Source organism: Protopterus annectens, chromosome 16.part0 (genome assembly GCF_019279795.1).
Source record: "Protopterus annectens isolate FY-2018-M chromosome 16.part0, PAN1.0, whole genome shotgun sequence".
Taxonomy (NCBI): Eukaryota; Metazoa; Chordata; order Ceratodontiformes; family Protopteridae; genus Protopterus; species Protopterus annectens.
The window spans coordinates 134967122-134985042 of record NC_056750.1 but is presented as its reverse complement, the minus strand read 5'-3'; the positions used below and the strand labels follow the sequence as shown (position 1 = coordinate 134985042).

Sequence of the window (17921 nt, the reverse complement as noted above, 5' to 3'; positions counted from 1 at the left end):
GGAGGAGAACCTCTCTGTAAGCAAACAACAGATGGGGCAAATATTTGTCCCACTCCCTCTTAAACTGGTCTGCAAATGCCTGTAGCATGAACTTGATTGTAGAGTTTAACCTCTTAACAAGACCATTAGTCTGGGGATGGCAGGGGGTGGTCTTCAGGTGCTTCACCCAACAGTACTTCCACAGACAAGGCAGCAGGTCTGACATGAAATTGGCACCTTGGTCAGTCAGTATTTCTTTTGGGAAACCTACCCTGCTGAAAATCTCAAACAAAGCATTTGCCACCTTTTCTTCCTAAAAGGAGCACAAAGCCACAGCTTCAGGGTATCTTGTAGCATAATCTACTACCAGTAGGATATACTTATTCCCCTGCGGAACTTGGGGTACTCAGAGGCCCCACAATATCCATAGCTACCCTCTGAAATGACTCCTCAATCACAGGCACAGGCATCAAAGGAGCTCTCACCTTGTCTCCAGCCTTGCCTACCTTTTGGCACTGCTCACAGGTCCTGCAGTACCCCGTTACATCTCTGGAAATTCCAGGCCAATAGAAGTTCTGCATAATATGTCTCTTTGTACATTTTATGGCCATATGACCTGCAAAGGGAATATCATGGGCTATGGCTAGAAGCATCAGATGGTAAATTCTAGGCACTACCAACTGCAGTATCCTCTTACCTTCTAGCCCTCCCTCAGGGGTCCACTCTGTATACAGTAACCCTTTGTCCCAGTATACAGATTCCTCCTGCTACTGGTAGATTCTGTTGGGGCAGCCTGGGCTGCCCACCATGGGTTCCTTTAGACCCATGAGCAGCACTGGGTGTCCCTTTCCAGTGCAGTGATGCCCTGCTTGCTAGGTATAGGTCTCCCTTCTTCCCCAAATCATCTGAAGTAGCACATTGTCTATCAGCTAACCAGATTCTCATGTCCTCAGGCAAAGCACTAAGGGCTTGTTCTCTCACCAAAGGGTCTGCCAGCCCTTCAAAAGTGGTGACCTGACATCCACTCACCCACCTATGAAAATAAGTGCTCAGTTCAGCAACATATTCACACACACTTTCATCTGCCTTGCATCTATGCTCACGAAAATGTTTTCCTATAAGTTTCAGGTGCTAGCTTAAAAAATTCTTAACAGACAATTTTTAACAGCAGTATAATCAAAAAAAATTTCACAATCAGAAAGTTTAGATAACAGAGTTACAGCTTTACCATGGAGTAAGTGGGTCAGGAACCGTACCCAGAGCCTTTGGTTAACATCATACTGTTTACATACCTTCTCAAACAAATTAATAAATCTATCAAAATTATCCCCCTCTGTAAACTGCGGAAGAAATTTACTGACCTTTTGTGCTTCTGGGGTCTGGTTACTCCCTTTCCCATTACCTCCGTGACTCTGGTGAAGAGTCAGCATCTCCTTTTTGTACTGTCTCTGCCTTTCCTTCTCCTCAGCTTCCAGGTGTAGCAGTTTCTCATTCTTGGCTGAATGCTTGACAACCCCCAGGCATGAACAATCACATTTCTTTGAAGTCAGTTTTAGTAGAATTATAGTTAGTTTTGTAAAAACAAGTTTACTTTTTTAAAGAAGTTGTTACCACTTTAATTTTAAACAATGGTTTAATTGGGATGGGGTATTTAAATGTTTGATTGTAAGCATTATTGGTTTTGATGAAGTCTGCAAAAGGACAGATGAAAGCGCTTACCTCATTGTGTTTTTGGATTATTGTACTGTGATTCTGGATTATCTACTTGGTGGTTTTATGAATTAAAGATACACTTTCATTCTTGGCATCTCACAGACTCTGAATTTGAGATTTTTACATCTTGGACAGTCTCCGAATGGTATTGGTTTTATTTGGTTTGGTTTTTACCACTATGACACACTTTGTTATTTTATTGGATTTCGTTCTGTGTGCCAGGAGACTTTCCTTGTATTATAACAGAGGTTGGAACTTTCCATGGGTCTGAATGGATACTTACGTTGCAGCTGATAGTCCGATTAAAACATCTACTTTGGGTTTCGAGAATAACACTACCTTTGGTACCAATGATGGAGTCAGCTAACTAAACTTTTGATCTTACAATGTCAGCAAATGCAAACCATTATTGACAGACTCCAACTCCCAGGTTCCCCCGTGGCTTCAAAACATTCAAAGACAACAGTTACTTCCGGAACTAATGGACAAAGTTTGCTGGTGAATGAACAAACTAACAACGGGGCAGTCTAGTCAAAATAGTATTCCTTGTGGGCAAAGAGTGAGAGACAACATATCACAAGGTAACAAATGGTTAACTCATTTTAACCAGTGGATTAACAATGAACTGGTGGTTTTTAACGATACTCGAAAAGAGAAACCAATGGACATATACAACAAACTTCGAGTCTTTGAACAGAAAATGAGCAAGGTACGTAATATTCAGACAGATAATGCATAACTTGCAGAATGTATAAGGGTACAAAGAGTGCCAAAAGGACTAAGAATGAGCAAATTTCCAAACGGTTTATTGGTGGGACAGCAAGAACTTCATGAACTGCTAGCCATGTTCGACAGGTATGGCCTGGAACTTTTACACTTTATTATTAAAATGAATAATAATAAAATTAAAACCTTACTTCCATGGTGGTGCAGCGGTAGCATTGTTGCCTCACAGCAAGAGGTGCTCCCGTTCGATTCTTGGCTTGGATTGGGAGTGCCTTCTGTGTGGAGTCTGCATGTCCTCCCTGCAGTCGAGTGGGTGTTTGAAAGACATGCGTTGAATGGGTGTGCCTTCGTTGAAGGTTGGGCATCGGGCTGGCAACTCAACACCATAAAAACTAACTGCCAATCATTAGCGGACCGGAGTTCTGCTGTGGCGACCCCTAACCGGGAAAAGCCGAAAGATCAACAACAACTTGATGATGTGAACAATTTAAATAATGAGATATTGAATGATGATGGTTTTATTAGTTTTGAGGTCAAGTATGACAAAATATTTATCAATATAGAAGAATAAGTTAAAAATAATGTTGCTAGAAAACAGAAAAAACTTAAAAAGGATGAACTTGAATATAGACATAAGGAGGCGTAGCCCCTACCTAAAAGTTATTTCGGAACTAACATGGATAGGAATTGTGAGGATACTGGGGACCTCAATATAGTGTCTAATAACTATGAAAATAGGAGGGCAGAATTTAGCTCACAAATGGACTTCCAGAATATGGAAGTGGATGAAGTGTTTGAACAAGAGTACCCCCCACATAGATCTGAGAGGATACTGAACCAGAATAGAAATAGGCAGAATTTTTTAGGGAGAGTACAGACACAGAGAAGATGGGGGACTTAGTGGAACAGTTGGAACCAAAACAGATTTTGAATGACAACTTACCAGATACCTTAATTATTTCCAGTTTTGAAGGGAAACGTCTTAGTTGAAATGGTTTTAATATTTTCAGTTATACAGAGGAAGTAATTACTGAGGAGCATTTTGCATTGTTTGAAAAGGGTTTTAAATTTGTCCCTTCCAACAAACCTGAATTATCCAATGTGTTGATAGAATTCAAGCTATATGTAAGGAAATTGAATTTTGACATTACACTTCAAGAAAAGTTGGAACAGAATGAAGGGATTGCTAGATTTAGAAGGAAGAGTCAATATAATCCCCCACTACTACCAGAATTGGCCCATTTTGAGAAAATTTGTATGAAAGAGATACACCAGGAACATCAGACACACAAAAACAATGTTTACGATTCAACCAGGGATGAATATAAGTTGTTGAATAAATTTAGGGAATCTTGCCACATTTGTGTCATGAAGCCAGATAAGGGGGGGGGTGTACTGGTAAATAAAGTTGATTATGTGAATGACCTAACTTTAATGTTACAGGACAGGGATAACTACAACACTGTTTCTTTAAAAGAAATCCACATAGCACACAGAAGATTACAACTTCTTCTGGAGGACAATTTTTACCAAGGAGTTATAAATGAAGGGTATATAATTTTTTACAGAATACTTTTCCTTTAATTCCAACTGTGTTTGGAATTCCAAAAGAAAACAAGAATATCAACCACCCTCCTTATAGACTTGTAGTAGCAGGACACAACAGTTCAATCTATCCTTTAGGTGTTTTTATAGATAGACTGGTCAAGGATGCCGTAAAATCAGTTAAACATGTGGTCAAAGACTCATGGGATTTCCTAACTAAGATCAAGGCTGACTATTATGAAGAATCTACAGGTTTTTCTATGATTGACATAGTACACCTCTTTGGTTCCATTCCACACAAGGTTGGCCTGGAATTTTTTCATGAAGCTCTGGTTCAATATACTAACTTGATTAATTGTATGATTAACTTTGTTATGGAGGTGATGGAACAAATTTTTGTACAGCTATATCACCTTTGAGAAAAAAAATATTACAAACAGGTGAAAGGGGTACCAATGGGGGCAAGTTGTGCCCCATATATGCGAATTTAGTAATGTCAAGATGGGAAGAGAGATTAACTTTTAGTTCCGGTTACATGGAAAATTGGTTATGTATGCCCGCTATTTGGATGATATTTTCATTTTATAAAAAACTGACAGACATAAGGTGGATGAGTTTGTGGAGTACATTAATGGGATTTGCAATTATTTTCAATTTACACCTCTTTGATTATGATACCATTGATTATTTAGATGTGAAAATTAATAAGGATTGTGATTTAGGTAAATTCACATCAAAAGTATACTGCAAGCCTACTTATTCTTATAGCTACTTGAGCTACAACAGCCAACATCCTCACTTTGTTAAGAGGAACATAGTGAGAGGACAGATGATTAGAGGGACTAGGATGTGCTCTGCATTGATCAGCTTTAATATAGAGCGTGACAAACTCACCCATATGTTTATAGCTAGAGGATATCCCTTGAACCTGGTATTAAAAACCAGAGAAGAGATTTTAAGGGGATGGGGACAAAATATATTCCCTTGTTAGGGCAAAATTACATGGATCTGAGGCAAGGTGGCATCAATTTAGTTAAGAGTTATACTAAGACAGATAACCACAAAAAATTGCATAACATGGTAACCCAATATGGGTCCTTTGGACAAAAAGTGAGAGAAATCATTAACAAGAATTGGGTTATTTTTGGAATGCAATAGTGAGATTATTGATAAGGTAGGGAAGGGTCTGAATTTTTCCTACAAATTGGGTTTTAACATCAAATACCTTTTGGAGCATCCTTTTAAAAGGAAAAAATGTTAACACAGGTGCAAAACCTAGGTGCATGTCATTATTGCACCTATGTTATCAATGGCATGGACGTTTGGGTGGGGGAACCTGCAAGGAGAATCCCACTTGCAACAGGTAGTTGTCACAGTAGTGGGTTAGTTTATCTGTGTGTTTGTAAAGGGTGCAGGGGATTTTACATAGGGAAGACTGAGAGAGTTTTTAGAAGGAGAATTTACGAACACCTTTACACTATCAGCACACAAAATACCGACAATGCCCTTTTTAGACACACAGCCACTTGTTCCGAATACATTCGGTTCCAATTTGGAATTTTAGATATTATTTTAAAGGAAGTCAGAGGGGGTAAATGATCTAATAAAAATAGAAAAAAGTGAGTTGCAATGGCAACTCCAGTTGAATACTTGCCAACCCCCAGGCATGAACGATCATATCTCTTTGAAGTCAGTTTTAGTAGAAAAGACTACGATTTTATAGTTAGTTTTGTAAAAACAAGTTTACGTTTTTAAAGACGTTGTTACCACTTTAATTTTAAACAATGGTTTAATTGGAAGGGGTATTTAAATGTTTGATTATAAGCATTATTGGTTTTGATAAAGTCTGCAAAAGGACAGATAAAAGCTCTTACCTCATTGTTTTTTTGGATTATCGTATTGTGATTCTGAATTATCTACTTGGTGGTTTTATGAATTAAAGATACATAGACTGGGTTCATAGATTAGTACTAAGCTAACTGCCCTTGCGAGCCATTTTAAGCCTAGCCAATTATCCTTTGCGAAACTCAAACCCTGCACCTTGTGTTTGTAAGGCAAACACTTTAACCATTAGGCCACCCTCTCAAACTTCTTGGTGTCTCACAGATTCTGAATTTGGGATTTTTACACCTTGGCCAGTCTCCAAATGGTATTTGTTTTATTTGGTTTGGTTTTTACCACTACATTTTAACTGCCAAGAGTTCTTTCTCAATCTGGGCATCTTGGTTTGGGTAAGAGCTCTCGACACACAGACTACTGGTCTACAATCTTAAAGAATGACTGAACCCAGACCAAACTTAGAAGCAGCACAGGAAAGAGTTACTGGTTTGTGAACATCATAGTATCTTAAAGTAGGTGGACTGGAAATTTTCTATTTCAGGACATAAAATACACTCTGGTGTTGTTCTGACCAGGACCAAATTACATCTTTGCATGTCAGCTCTCTTAACAGTGCTGAAAGTTGGCTTAAATCTGGAATGAACTTGCCTAGATAGTTGACCATGCCAAGAAAATGTTGTAAGGCTTGGACATTGTCTGGAGCTGGCATCGCAAAAATAGCTGTTTGCTTGGAAAGATCTGGTCGTAAGCCTGAACTGATAAACAAATGACCAACATAAATACCTTCTCATAGCCTGAATTTACACTTCTGAGGATTCAGCTTAAGATTCACGTCACAAGCTTTTCCAGAACTTTCTGGAGGTTTCTGTCATGTTCAGCTTCACCACTGCCTCCTACAAGAATATCACCTACTATTATAGTACATGGATAGCCAGAAAGAAATTGTTCCAGTGCACGTTGAAAGACTTACTGGCCGAATTTATTTCAAATGGCATTCTCAGAAATCTGTATCTTCCTAAGGGTGTACTGAATGTGGGTAGCAATAAAAATTTTCGATAAACCAAAATTTGCCAAAATGAACTCTCTGCAACTACAACAGAAAAAAAACAGTGCCATTTGGCATGAGGGCTGCAACCTCCTTGACTATGCGCATAGGATGATGAGGTGTTTTTAATGCTTTGTTCAAATCTCTTGGATCAATACATATTCTGATATCATCTGAGCTTTTCTTATGAGCTATTACCATGGAAGATACTCAATCAGTTGTTTTTTCTACTGGACAAATTACTCCCCGCTGCACGATTTTGTCTAATTCAGCTCTGACTCTGTTTTGCACAGCTACCGGAACTTTCTATGCTGGTCTGATAACTGGGCTGACCTCTGGGTCTAACTTTATGGAGTACACAGCTGGTAGTTTGCCTAGTTTGTCTTCACAAATATCAGCATACTCAGAAAAAAAGTAGTTTGGGTGAAATTTGAGCTGTTCTCATTCAAGTTTACATGGTGAAACTCTCTGTTAAATGAAAGAAGTCCCATTTTCAAACTGTATCTAAGGCCTAATAATGACTGTATATGTCTCTTGACTATGTAAAACTGCAAGACATAGCTGTTCCCAGCAGAGTAACATGAAAGTACTACTGAGCCTTTGGTTTGACTCTCTTTACCACCATAAGCAACAAGCTTTGCCAAATCAAGTTGTTTTGCAGCTTTTACTCTAACATATGTTTCTGCTGACATAACATTGCACTTTGAACCAGTATCTACTTTGAGCTCTGTGGGACTCCCATTAATCTAAACAGTACAAAATACTTCATTATTTGCCCAAAATCTATTGCACTGACTGTTATAGCAAGCACAGACACACCATCAACATAAAAAATAAGACTGCAGCTTTGTAATCGATCAACTTGCCTCTTTGTGTGTTCTCTTTTATTAAAAGAATGTAACTTACTTAATTTACAAAACCTTTTGAAATTATTCCACTTATTTCAAGAATGGCACTGCTGACCAAAAGCGAAGCACTTTTCTCGTTTGGGCTCATGATTTCCACCACAATTATGTCAGTTGACTATGAGGCTAGATGCAGGTTTTGGTGAGTGTGAGCTTTTGAAGGTACTGGAAAGCTTGCCCTCTCATTTGTAAGCATACTTTTGTGCCTTTCTGTAAGCTCGTATACCTGACAAATCTCAACAGCCTTGTTTAATGTTAAATCACTGTCTTGAAGCAAAATTTTTCTCACTATGTCATTACTAATACCACATACAAGCCTGTCTTTCATCAACTCTTCTCTCCAATCAACAAATGTGTACGTTTTAGCCTTATTTCTCAAGCCAGTTACCTATGCTGCAAAAGTTTCACCAGGCTTTTGATTTCTTGTATAAAATAAGTGTCTTTCCATTGTAACAATCGTTTGAGGGTTACACATTTCTCTATATTTACATTTTAAGCATTCAGGGTCTTCCCACGTTTCAGCCTGTACCACAATATGGCAGTTCTTCCCCTCCCCTGCAAACACAGCAGGTGCATACACAAATGAACGCTCTCTTTCAATGGCTTCAGATCCAGCTAAATTAAGCAGAATAAATGCCTTTGTACATGCATCTTTGTCAGAAAAAGCAGCTTGTATGAAAACACTGTATTCTTGCTCACTCTCCAATTTTCTGCAATATTATCAAACACAAGTGGTGCGGGTCTGTGAAATCCTCCTGCCATGCCAACAGACTATAGTAAAACACAATGCAATCTTGACCCTTGTAATTATGTATGAACATGCACACACACCAGGTGCTTGTAATAACATTCAAATGCAGAAGAAACTCTTTGCAAGACTGTACTTTGTGAAATATTCTTTGAAATGGCTGCACTTTGCGAAATAACTGCACTGTAATACTCCACATACTTGTCAACATTTTGCATACTTTGGATACTTTGAATAGTTTTAGTTAATGCAAAAACACAGCACATAGCCAAAAAATATGGTAATTTTCCCTTTTTTGTACATTTTATGCAATCCGGATATTTTTCAAACATTTTTGTAATTATTTCGAATAACTTTTATCAATATATCACAGTTTTGGATATTTCATTTAATTAGAAATCTATTTTGAGCATTCTGAATGTTTCATTTTATATACTTCATGAGAAAAATAATTTAAGTGAGTTTTAGTACCTGGAATTTGTTTTTGACCAGTTTGCGAGTCATTTGAGCTTTGGAGGACCCATTCATGTATATTCCCCCACTTCTAACCAGATATCTTATGGCTCTGACTCTGGATCCCATTCTGACACCATGTCACTCATCTTGTACATCTCAATAAGACGAAGTGGCTTGGGTGTTCATTTAAGTAGTTTATTACATACAAACACATCAGGATGGATGGCAGGAACATTAAACTTAAATGAGCTGACTGACTACTACATACATACATACATACATACATGCTATCACTCCGCTGACTCAAAATGGCACTCTTGCTTGCACATGCTCAGTACTTATATGCATGTGCCCACTAACTGGAATGCTTCTTAAAAGGTATCTCACATACTCTGATATAAAAGAGTTAAAGCTTCCTCCATAATTCTTTCTCCCCTCTGGCAGGAGGAGGACACTACAAGTAACCTATCATACACACCCCTTCTATACAGAATATAATCTATCGTAAACACCCAATCTATAAAGAATGTAACTTATGATAGACACCCCTTCTATAAAGAACTAATCTCTCCAGAGTGGCTACATCCAACAAAAGAGAAGACCACACTTGTATTACTAGGGAAGCCAATGGACCATTCCAAGAAGATGCTTTCATTCCTAAAGCCCACCAGTCCTTAAAAACATTCTGAAGACTTGCACATCTCAACCAATCCCCATGACTTATCCTATCTCTCAGGCTAGCATCCAGAAATAGCATTTTTCATCTTCTGCCAACAAATGTATCTTTATTTCAAACCATTCCTCACCAACTGCTTAATCCTGCTCTTACCCACAACCTCATCAGCTTTCTATAATCACACTACATCAATGATAAAAGGAAAAAAGTTGCCCCAGTTTATATTGCTTAGAAATGTAGAAGCTTGCACTGAGGTGTGTGAATTGAAACAAAGCATTTTGAGAAAAAGACCTTTAAGTGCTGCAGAGAGAACCTTCAACAAGGCCACTGGACTAAAAATTTCTTCACCACAAGTACACTAAAGCAAACCTCTTAGTGAAAGAAATCTGGACAAATCTTAAAATAATGGGTGGAAAAAGCCCCAAAATAGGGACAGACTTTAAATAACACTTATAAACTTGGAAATTTGCTAGAACAACAGGAATTGTGTTAGCATGCATTTTCTGAAGGATATGAAGCCTGAAAGTCAAATGCCTGTCATTATTTAATGATTTCAATCCTCAGTGATTTGATAGAAAACAAGACATTTTATGAGGGACAGACCAAAGGTGTGAGGCAAAAATCTGGACATTATGAAAAAATCTGGACAGTTGACAGGTATGCACTAAAGTCACAAGGTATCCACTTTAAAAGATTGCAAGAGGCTCTGAATATTGGGTCACTCCACTGGGAAACAGACATTAAGCGATATGTTCTACGATGGAGAAATTGGATCCCACCTTCCAACTTACCCTTAATTATGATCTTGTACCTTACCATAGCCTATGACAGGGATTGGAAAAACCTGACCACTCTCCTCCCCAATGCATCAAAGCAGTCCAAAGGAAACAAAATAGTTTTAATAGTTTCTAATTTCTGATCCATACAGTACCACTGGCCAGGCTAATGATTCAAACACTATCCTTGTATAAGTGTTTCTTTGTTTCATTTCAGCTAGTATCTTCTTCTTCTTAGTAACAGAAATAAACATCAAGGTTTCTGAATTGGGATCCTATTCCATGCAATAGCAATACGTTTCCAAATCCTGGTTGAGGAAATTTAGAAACATAACCCTCATTATATCTCAGTGATTCTACAGTCTGCAACCCCATCAAGACCTTATAACAAAGTTAAGACTCAAGGAAGTGCTTCTCTAAACAGGGATAATCAGTAGTGTGTCAGCTGTATAAAAATTCATGTCGACAAATTAATATAACTAACATTCATGAACCCCCAACGCTGCCTCATGAGGCTGCCATAAGTCATATAACAAAAGAGAACTGTATGTCACTCCATAATAATACTTCTGAAGATGTATAGAAATCTCAGTTCATATAGGCTTTGGATCCAGTTTTAATAATCAATTCTGGGATAATAAAGAGATGCTCCCATTTCTGAGCAAGCGCACCTAAAACTACACTCATGTCATCTTTTCCAGCCCACCCTAACACAAGTCTCACCTAATCCCAGCCTATTAAATGTCCAATAGTCCACATAATCTAGGATACCTACATACTATAAATTAATTCAGGGTCAAGGGAGATGTAGGCCTACAACTGCTGTAAGCAAAGCATCCTTATCCAGTTATCCAGTTGCATTAACCCAGGCCATGACCATGCAGGTCCCTGGCCTATGACATCTACCAGGTTAGCAAAAAATACATAAACACAACTCTGTGGTTACTGAGCATCTTCATGATGGGACACATGAGGATGATGAAAGTACAGTTGTGTAAAATCTTCCTATAACAGTAGATGTCCTTCTCTTCACTGTTGTAGTATTCTTTTCAGTAGGGATCCCCTGCAAAGGGCAGCCCATCTGGCCAGCACACCAAAGCCTTTAGGTTGTAATAAGTATGCCGTATGTCACATGTATGCTCCCTGCACTCCGTGTAGGGCATAAAGGTACCATCTTCAGAACTGAGGAGCCACAGTAGGAATGACAGTCTAAAAACACACAGAGGTAACAAGTTCATCCAGAAGCAGAAAGGAGACAGGAAGAGGAGGATGAAGGAGTGAATACTGCAACAGTGAAGAGATAGACATCTACTGTTATGCTAAAATTTTACACAACTGTACTATGTCCTTCCATACCACTATTGCAGTGTTCTTTACAATAGGGAGAGCACCAATGCTCAAGAGGAAAGTTGGGAGAAGGAAGGACCTACAGAGCCCTCAAGGAAACCATGCAGGGTAGCACTGCCAAATCCAGCTCTAGCCCTAGAAATAACATCCAACTTTTAGTGCTTGGTAAAGGTATACACAGAAGTCCAGGTAGCTGCCTCAAGAATAGAAGTGGTATCCAAGCCCCTGAAAAGGTCACCAGAAGAAGCCAAAGCTCTGGTACAATGAGCCTTAGCAGAACAGATAAGACTTTTCCCATGAAAGGAATAACAGAAGGAAATGGCTATAGATTTCCAGGAAGAAACAGTTTTCTTGGAAACAGCCAAACCTAAAGATCTAGGATGAAAGGAAACAAATAGCTGCTCAGATTTCCAAATGTCTCTGGTTTTGTCCAAATAATATCCTAGTTGTCTATGTAAATCAGACTAAAGCTGAAAACTCACTTTATTTGCTTGCAAGTATAAAATTTTGCATTATAGGTTCATAGATTAGTACTACGCTCACTGCCCTTGTGAGCCATGTTAAGCCTAGCCAATTATCCCTTGTGAGACTCAAACCCTGCACCTGTTTGTAAGGCAAACACTTTAACCATTAGGCCACCCTCCCAACCCCATTAGTAAAATGCTTAATCAGGCAAAACAGTTCATAAGGTGAGAACACCATCAAATAAGAAACACATGACATAAATAATCAATTAAATTTAAAAAAATAAAGAGACAATCACTTCACTTTATTACACATTCCTTTTTAAAACTAGTATTAACAAAGGATTTGTTAAGACCTGGAGAATGCTGACATCTAAAGCGGGTAATTCACTTGCTCTCTTCCTTCTCCATTAAAATTCCTATATTTCCTCCTCTAATATGTTCAAAAAGTACAAATAAAATTAAAAATTCAAATGAATGTGTACTATTAGTATTCCTAATATGTTTGAATAAAGCACTTGTTTCAACTGATCTCGATGTCTGACAAGTGGCCACATATTCTTTCCTTTTTTTGATTAGTTTTACCAATAAAAAACATGTCGCATTGGTGACACTTGGCCATATAAACTGTGTTATTAGTACTGCATGTGCCATAAGCTGGAAGTATAAACTCATTTTTATATATAGGATGTATTATTGTCTTTTGTCTATATATAAATTTGCAATATGTACAATTACTACATGTATAGCACATGCATGACTTTCGTGACAGTTTACCCTTTTTAGGTTGTAACTTTTTAATCCGCAGTGTCTGAGCTTAACTAGACACATATTGAGTATTAGTGGCAGATATACTACATGTTTATATTGGCTCCAGTATTATAACATTCATAAATTTTAAACAGAGTTCTTTCCTGTTTAAACATTTTTTCTAGGGTTGCAGACCTGAGTGAATATCATTGCTGTGAGCATGAGTGACTTTTTTCTGCAAGATTTTTTGTATTTTTTATAGATTTCTGAGTTTATTTTACTTTAAAATTCTTTAATAAATTATCATTTGAGACAATTTATGCACATATATATTTGGTAGGTATTTATTTAGGATTTGTTTTTTATTCTCTATTTTCTTCAGTAACATGTATTGTTTTTAGCCCAACAAAATGTAGTGTTATTGTTTTTTAACTTTTAATTATTAGTTGCTTACCAACTTCACACACAAACTGAAGAGGTTCTATTAGACAAAAGCAATCTATGTTAAAAATGCTTCTGAATGTTGGCACAAAAAATTTTCAAAGGAATTTTGAAGACATTAAATTTTTAATTTTTGAAACTACAATGAAATGCTTTCAGCAAGTTTTAGCAATCATTAATATGTAATTTTTAATTTAGCTTTTAGTTTAGTTTAGTTTAACATATCCTGGAATAACATATCCAGGATATGTTATTAAAAATAAAAGTGATGTCCTTTCATCCTTCAATTAACAAACTTCATCAGAAAATCAGCCTAAGGAAGATATGGGTGGGAGGTTGGCATACTGGTTAAGGTGTTTACCTTATACACACACAAGGTGCAGGGTTTGGTTCTCATATGGGGTAATTGGCTAGGCTTAAAATGGCTCATAAGGGCAGTTAGCCTAGTACTAATCTATGAACCTATATACATCTTCACAACTGATTGCTTTGAAGTGCTCATGGGCTTTGTCATTAAAAGGTCTAGGAGGACCAGTATTCTATCCCAGTTTAAAAAAAAAGGATCCACTGCATCTGTCAGAAGCATGGCTGTCTCAAGCAGTCAGTGCCCTGGGTGAGTATTATGAACCAGTGCCCCACCCCTAAGTTTTTCAAAAAAGCACATGCCTCCCTCTCCTCACCCCAGCCATGTAGGTCCCAGTTATTAAAAAAATAGTAATAAATTTAATCTTTTAAAGTGTAGCAAACTATTTGCTAGAAGTGTAACAAACAGCTGCTACAGTTTATACCCTGCATGCACAGAGTGATACAGAACTCACTCATGTTGTCGTTTTTAAAATAAAATCTTCTTTTTAAATTGTAGCAAACTGCTTGTTAGAAATGTAGCAAACAACAAACAATTGCTACAGTTCATACCCTGCCTGAATGGAGTGCTACAGCATTCAGGTTTTAGTTAAAAAGATTTTTTTTTTACTTTTAAACTGTAGTAAACTGCTTGCTACAATGCAGCAAGCAGTTGCTACAGTTTAGACCACACATGGAGTGCTACAGTGTTCAAGTATGACCGCAAATGCAATATTGGCTTTTAAACATCGGTATTGCATTAAACAGAGATCAGAATTAGCTGATTGCGGTCTCCCCATGTTTTGCGCCTGGGTCAGTTGCCTCTCTTGCCCCACACTAGATATGCTACTGGCAGCTGTGTCTGCTAGGATTCCTGTGGATTATAAATGCTACTTAAACTCACAGCAGTTAATGTCTGAGACTCAGTTGCAGGGAACACTCTGCCTTGTACAAGGCAAAAACTGCATGACTACTCTAAGACCATATAAAACATGTGAAGCACTGCTACAGCAGAGTTATCTCAGATGGACCACATTGAATATAATTTGTTTTAGAGAGAATACTGCTTTTACACATACCCAGTTGGTTCTTGCAAGACTTTTACAGCCACAGGAATGCCCCAGTCTTCATGCTTGCCCCTGAAGACATATCCAAAGGCTCCAGATGCAAGAAATACACAGTTGGTGATCTTCTCTGCTGAGACAATGCCAAAAGAAATCTCATCCACCATTCTTGCAGTCCTAGATGGGAAATATAAAACAATGATTCGCTGTTTTCAGTGAAAGCCTAACAGCAATCTCTTTCCTTCTATCAAGAAATCTTTTGATTTCCACCTCTCAGCAGTATGTATGTATATACACACACACACACACACACACACACACACACACACACACACACACACACACACACACACACACACACACACACACACACACACACACACACACGCACACACACACACACACACACACACACACACACGTGCACACACACACACACACACACACACACACACACACACACACACACACACACACACACACACACACACAGACACACACACACGTGCACACACACACACACACACACACACACACATACACACATACACACACACACACACACACGTGCACACACACACACACACACACACATACATACATACATACATACATACACATACACACACACACACACACACACACATGCACACACACACACACACATACATACATACATACACACACACACACACACACACACACACACACACACACACACACACACACACACGTGCACACAGGCGCACTTCACTGTCTGGTCAGTCACCTTGAGGCCCTAGCTGAAAACCTGTAAGCTATGCAGATTTGCCATGACAGAACCTCTGTGTAGTAAATCCTGGTGAAACTGAAAAAAAAAGATAGAATGCACATTTGGTAGAAAGGTTTTTGTGGCTGTAAAAAAAAGAGAGAATACACAAATGACTGAATGCTCATTTGTATGTTCTACATATGGTTGAATTTTACAGTGCAGGTTAACAGTGTGCAGGAAAATTAATGTTTAAACAAAAAAGTGGTGGTTATGAAGACGTGCAAGACAGTGTTACAGCAGTTGTTGTTAATATGCAAGTGTCTGCAGGTTAGGGCTAGAGTAAAAGACAGGTAAGGGATTCAGTTTTGTGCATTTTTTGTGTTGTTTGCGTTCAGTGTCCTTTTCTCTTGTGTAGTGGTACCATGAATGTGTACGGTTAGAGGCAGAGTTATGGTTAGGGTTAGCACACGAGTTCTCATCTGTGCCAATCCTAACCCAATGCATCACATTACTAAAAACCCTTTAACTACCAAGATGACACTTTTGTTAGTGGGAGAAAAGTATTGAATATTTTGTGATTCACTCTTTTTTGTTCTACCATTTGTGAGTCTCTATTTTCAGATTTCTACCTTTCATTACATAATTAGTAAATCCATACTGGCTTAATTGTATCATAACATTTATTTACTTATTTTTTGTTGATCAGGTTAGTCCCACTTTGCTGGTAGCCTCTTTTCAGGGAAAACGGGTCTATATTAGATCAGCGAACGCTTAAAAAAGCGAACACTGATTGAGATTTGAGCTGTCAGATCAGCGATTTTTTTCCTAGGGAAAAAAAAATCGCTGATCCAAAACACATACACACAACACAAGCACACCAAACAAACAGAAATCCACACACATACACCTAAAATCTAACACCTAACCTTACAATAAACTATACACACACCACTAACTATCCACTTACCTTAACCCAAACCCTAACCCTAAGGTCCGTCACTGTCGCATACTCACCTCACCCGCTCCCTAACCCTAACTCACCTAAACCCATCCTAACCCTCACGTCCACACAATCGCACATATACCTAACCCAAGCCCTAACCCTAACTCACCTAACCCGCCCTAACACTCACATCCTCACAATCACACACTTACCTGAATCTGACCTGTAACTTTCCACCACAGTACTGAAAATACCGAAGCAACAGAAACAGACAACCCAATTCTTTCCCTAGGAAAAATTCAGGTTTCTGTTGCTTCGATATTTTGGACATTCGCTAAAATAAGGTCGATCAATCAGCGTTCGCTTGTTTAAGCATTCGCTGATCTAATAGAGACCCGGGAAAGCCCAAGGTGGTATTTTAGACCACTATGGAAACTTTGGCCAGGGCGCTGGGATACTTCCCCTAACTCTTTTCGGAGTGTCTGGGAGGACCTGTTTGGTCTGTGCACTTCCTTTTCTGTTCTGGGTGAAGAGGCAGTTTGGAGAAGCACAGAGTTACAGCAATGGAGTTGAGAGAGTTGTCTGGTGGCAATTTGGCACAGAAGGCAGTTGAGCCTTTAAATAAGCTTAAAGATGTGTTGCTAGATAAGAGGAGAAAAGAGAAAGCAGCTGAGTCTTCTATATCTGTGTCTGAGGTCTGATCATTGAGAGGGAAGGTATATATGCCTTCTAGTGGTATTTCAATGGTTGAATATGATTGTAGGAGGACAGTCAACTCTTCTATGGATATTTTTGAAACAAAGGAAACAAAGGAAGGGTGCATAGTCAAAGAAAAAGCAGGCAAGCCTTTTCCAGATTCAGAAAAGATTTCCCAGCAGTAGCTATTCCAGGAAGAGAACCAGCATGATGGAGGGATGTATTATTACAACTCTCTAGTTGGGACGGTTGTAGGATGTTTTTATTAGAGAAATTATGTGAGGAAAGTGAACATGAGAGTGGTAAGTATGTGTCATGGAGAGATATAATGGACAAAATTCAAAACTAAGTGGTACTTTTGATACAAAAAAAAAGGAGACAGTAAGACAAAAACTTATGCTATATGGTCAAGGAAAAAGCTAAAAAAGGAACAGCAGGAAAAGAAACAGTCACAAAACAAAGAGGATTTTTTTCTCCAAAGAAGAAAAAGAAATAGAAAATATGAAGCATGGGATAATGTTAATTCACCTTCAGGAACTTCTCCAGCAGTGGTAACAGCTTTCATCCATAAAAGCAAAGAAACATTTTGTGATATATTGTTTTAAATAGTCTGGTAATGGAAAATTATTTGAGTTAATATGGAAATAAGAAATACTGTTCTCTGTGGAATGCTTATATAGTTAAAGTTTTTTTCAGAGAGATGAAGAAGATTCAT

The 17921-nt window shown here is 38.2% G+C and overlaps 2 protein-coding genes across 4 annotated transcripts in view; one reads left to right on the top strand and one right to left on the bottom strand.

The window, feature by feature from the left end:
• LOC122790712 (receptor-interacting serine/threonine-protein kinase 2-like) overlaps positions 1-17921 on the top strand; it is a 652068-nt gene that overhangs the window by 256266 nt on the left and 377881 nt on the right. The gene's annotated exons all lie outside the window — the stretch shown is intronic.
• LOC122790713 (receptor-interacting serine/threonine-protein kinase 2-like) overlaps positions 1-17921 on the bottom strand; it is a 1224079-nt gene that overhangs the window by 1163579 nt on the left and 42579 nt on the right. The window contains exon 2 of one of the 2 annotated variants that reach the window (XM_044058270.1): positions 14832-14993. The exons of the other annotated variant lie outside the window; for it this stretch is intronic. Coding sequence (XP_043914205.1) covers positions 14832-14983 — 152 coding nt within the window. The 5' untranslated portion in view covers positions 14984-14993. The remainder of the gene's footprint in view (positions 1-14831; positions 14994-17921) is intronic. 2 annotated transcript variants of the gene reach the window in all.